General features: G+C 36.8%; 1 protein-coding gene across 2 annotated transcripts in view; it reads left to right on the forward strand.

Moving 5' to 3' along the window:
• Positions 1 to 2,500, forward strand: part of Sf3b1 (splicing factor 3b subunit 1) — a 37,896-nt gene that overhangs the window by 1,641 nt on the left and 33,755 nt on the right. For both annotated transcript variants that reach the window (XM_027356813.2, XM_070126579.1), the window contains exon 2: positions 2,239 to 2,435. In XM_027356813.2, the coding sequence (XP_027212614.1) occupies positions 2,239 to 2,435 (197 nt within the window). The remainder of the gene's footprint in view (positions 1 to 2,238; positions 2,436 to 2,500) is intronic.

Genomic DNA, 2,500 nt, shown 5'->3' on the forward strand with positions numbered 1-2,500 from the left:
TGTTACGTAGCCCTCAAAGCAAATGTTTTTTCATGAATTAGTGGTCATGTCACCCAGATTGTAAGGTTGAAGGGGGTGGGGGGACACAGGATAATGGTCATGTCACCCAGACTGTAAGGTTGAAGGGGGTGGGGTGACACAGGAGAAATATCAGAATGAAAATTGAAACATTTGAAAGAAGGGAAATGCATCTTTCAGAGATTTAACTCTGGATCGAAAATATGAAGCCAAGTTTAAAAATGAAAAAAAAGGAACCAAGCTGCATATTAAAAAAAAATGAAAAAAAAATCTAAGGTGAAAAAATTAAAACTAAAAATAAGTGAAAAAAATAAAAAAGACAAAATTAAGATTAAAATAATTGAAAAGTATAGGAATGAACAGTATGCTATTTTTTTTCCTTTTCTGCTTCAAGGTGAACTACACTGTTGCCAGAATCTCTTAATTTCCTAAAGATTACTATACAAATGTAGCAGTTCTTCCTTACTGCCTAATGGAGGCAATCCCTCATGCCCTCTTCTCCCATCGGAATTCTTCCATGAGGGGCAGACTGGAGTGTTTACCTTACTTTAGTGAGATGGAGGGCATAACTCTCCAGCAAACAGGAAATGATGCAGTGGTATATATGACTTTGGGGTGGGCTTTTAAGATATGAAACCTTACAAGGTAAAAAAAAAAAAAAATGGCTTTCTGGTAACCAGATTGTTTTCATCCACCCATTTTCTTTCATTGTTATTGGTATAGGCATCATTTTAGGGATTTTAACCCACTTACGACAGGTGTCCCATATTTGAAACACTCGATAAAGTAAAAATTGCTAGGCATCCTGCCGGTGCGACGCCAGATCGGAGCTCACGTTCTGATTTTGTCACCTGTGGCACGTGGTGCGCGGGCAGGTTGCCGGACTTACCCGCTCTCCGATTTTGAAGACGCCCGGAAAATATTATTTTCAGATTATAAATGTACCGTTACTAGTGGGTTAAAGATAATAAGAGTGATTCACTTTGAAGTGAATGTAACCCTCTTTGCTCAAATTATCTTAATCCAGTATCGATGGGGAAATGGTGCATTCCCTTTGGCAATACTTGGTTAAATGTCTCTGCCCATTGATGGCTCTGCCAATGCATAGCCACAAAGGAGTCCATTAGTAGATCTTGCGACCATACTTTTCCTTGAAAAATCGGGAAAACGCCTTTTTTTTTTTTACTAATGCTATCAATATTGACATTTTTTTTATAAACATAATTACTATATTGTTACTAAGGTCACAAGGGTTACTAATTGACTCCTTTGTGGCTAAGCGCTAGCAGAGCCATCTATGTGCAGTGACATTTAAGAAGGCAATACTAAACTCTTTGAATAAACTATACAGTTCCCAAATATGATGGCAAATCAGTTGCAACTCCAATAATATACATACTTTCCTAGATCTGGACCCTCAAAATGTCAAAAACCTTAATTGCTCCTTTAAAAGATATTAAAAAAAAATAGTTAAGCTATCGGAGTGCAGAATCTGATGGACAAGGTCATAACGAAGGTACAGTCTGGGACTAAAGTCCTCAGAAAGGTTTTGCGTATTTTGTTTATTGCCCAGAGATGGCGCTGCAATCACTGTGTAGTAAAGGGGCGGATTCCTGAATGGAGGAGGGAGGGAGGCCAGTAAGTATTCATTACATTGCTTCTAACGTGTTTGAATCAACGAGATGGAGGAAGATACGAGGGCGTCAGTGAACTCCCACTCATCTAGCGCAGTGCCATCTCTGGGTAGTAAACAAAACATGCAAAAAATTTCTGAGGACTTTAGTCCCAGACTGTACATGGCAATTTTAAGGCCTGTCTGTCTAAAAACTAAACATATGGTTGTCCATATATGCTTACTAATTATGTGTGCAATACAAAAAGTGAATGTGGAACCTAAACTTTGGGTGATGGCATCTCCAAAACTATAAGAGGTTGGAAGCTAAAGCTAGGGAGTCTTTCATTTGGCATCAACGGCACTTCTATTAAAAAAAAAAAAAAGAAAAAAAAAAGGTATTACTGTATTACTGTGAATTGACACGGAATCATATAGATATATATATATATATATATATATATATATATATGTAATATGCACTATATATATTGTAGATAAATAGATATAGTAAAATGTCTTAATAATATATATTTGCAGTGTTCATATATTTTTTAACATCTATAACAGAAGTTCTAACCTTTTCCTCATATTTTTGTTTTACACAGATATTGAAGCACACATTCAAGACATCCAGAACCGGAAGGCTAGCTTAAAGCCCCCCCCACCTCTTGAAGGTTCAGCCAAGGATGATGAGCGAGTTAGGCTAGATGGTGGTGGCTATTATGACAGCGATATTTATGACATCTCTAATGGAAACAAATACGCAAATTATGTCCAGTCAATTGGTGTGGACGACATTGATGTAAGTGCTGTCATGTACAACAGGTTGGTTTGTAAGATAAATAGTTCTTTTTATTGAAATTTTTT

This window comes from Penaeus vannamei, chromosome 10, assembly GCF_042767895.1.
Source record: "Penaeus vannamei isolate JL-2024 chromosome 10, ASM4276789v1, whole genome shotgun sequence".
NCBI lineage: Eukaryota > Metazoa > Arthropoda > Malacostraca > Decapoda > Penaeidae > Penaeus > Penaeus vannamei.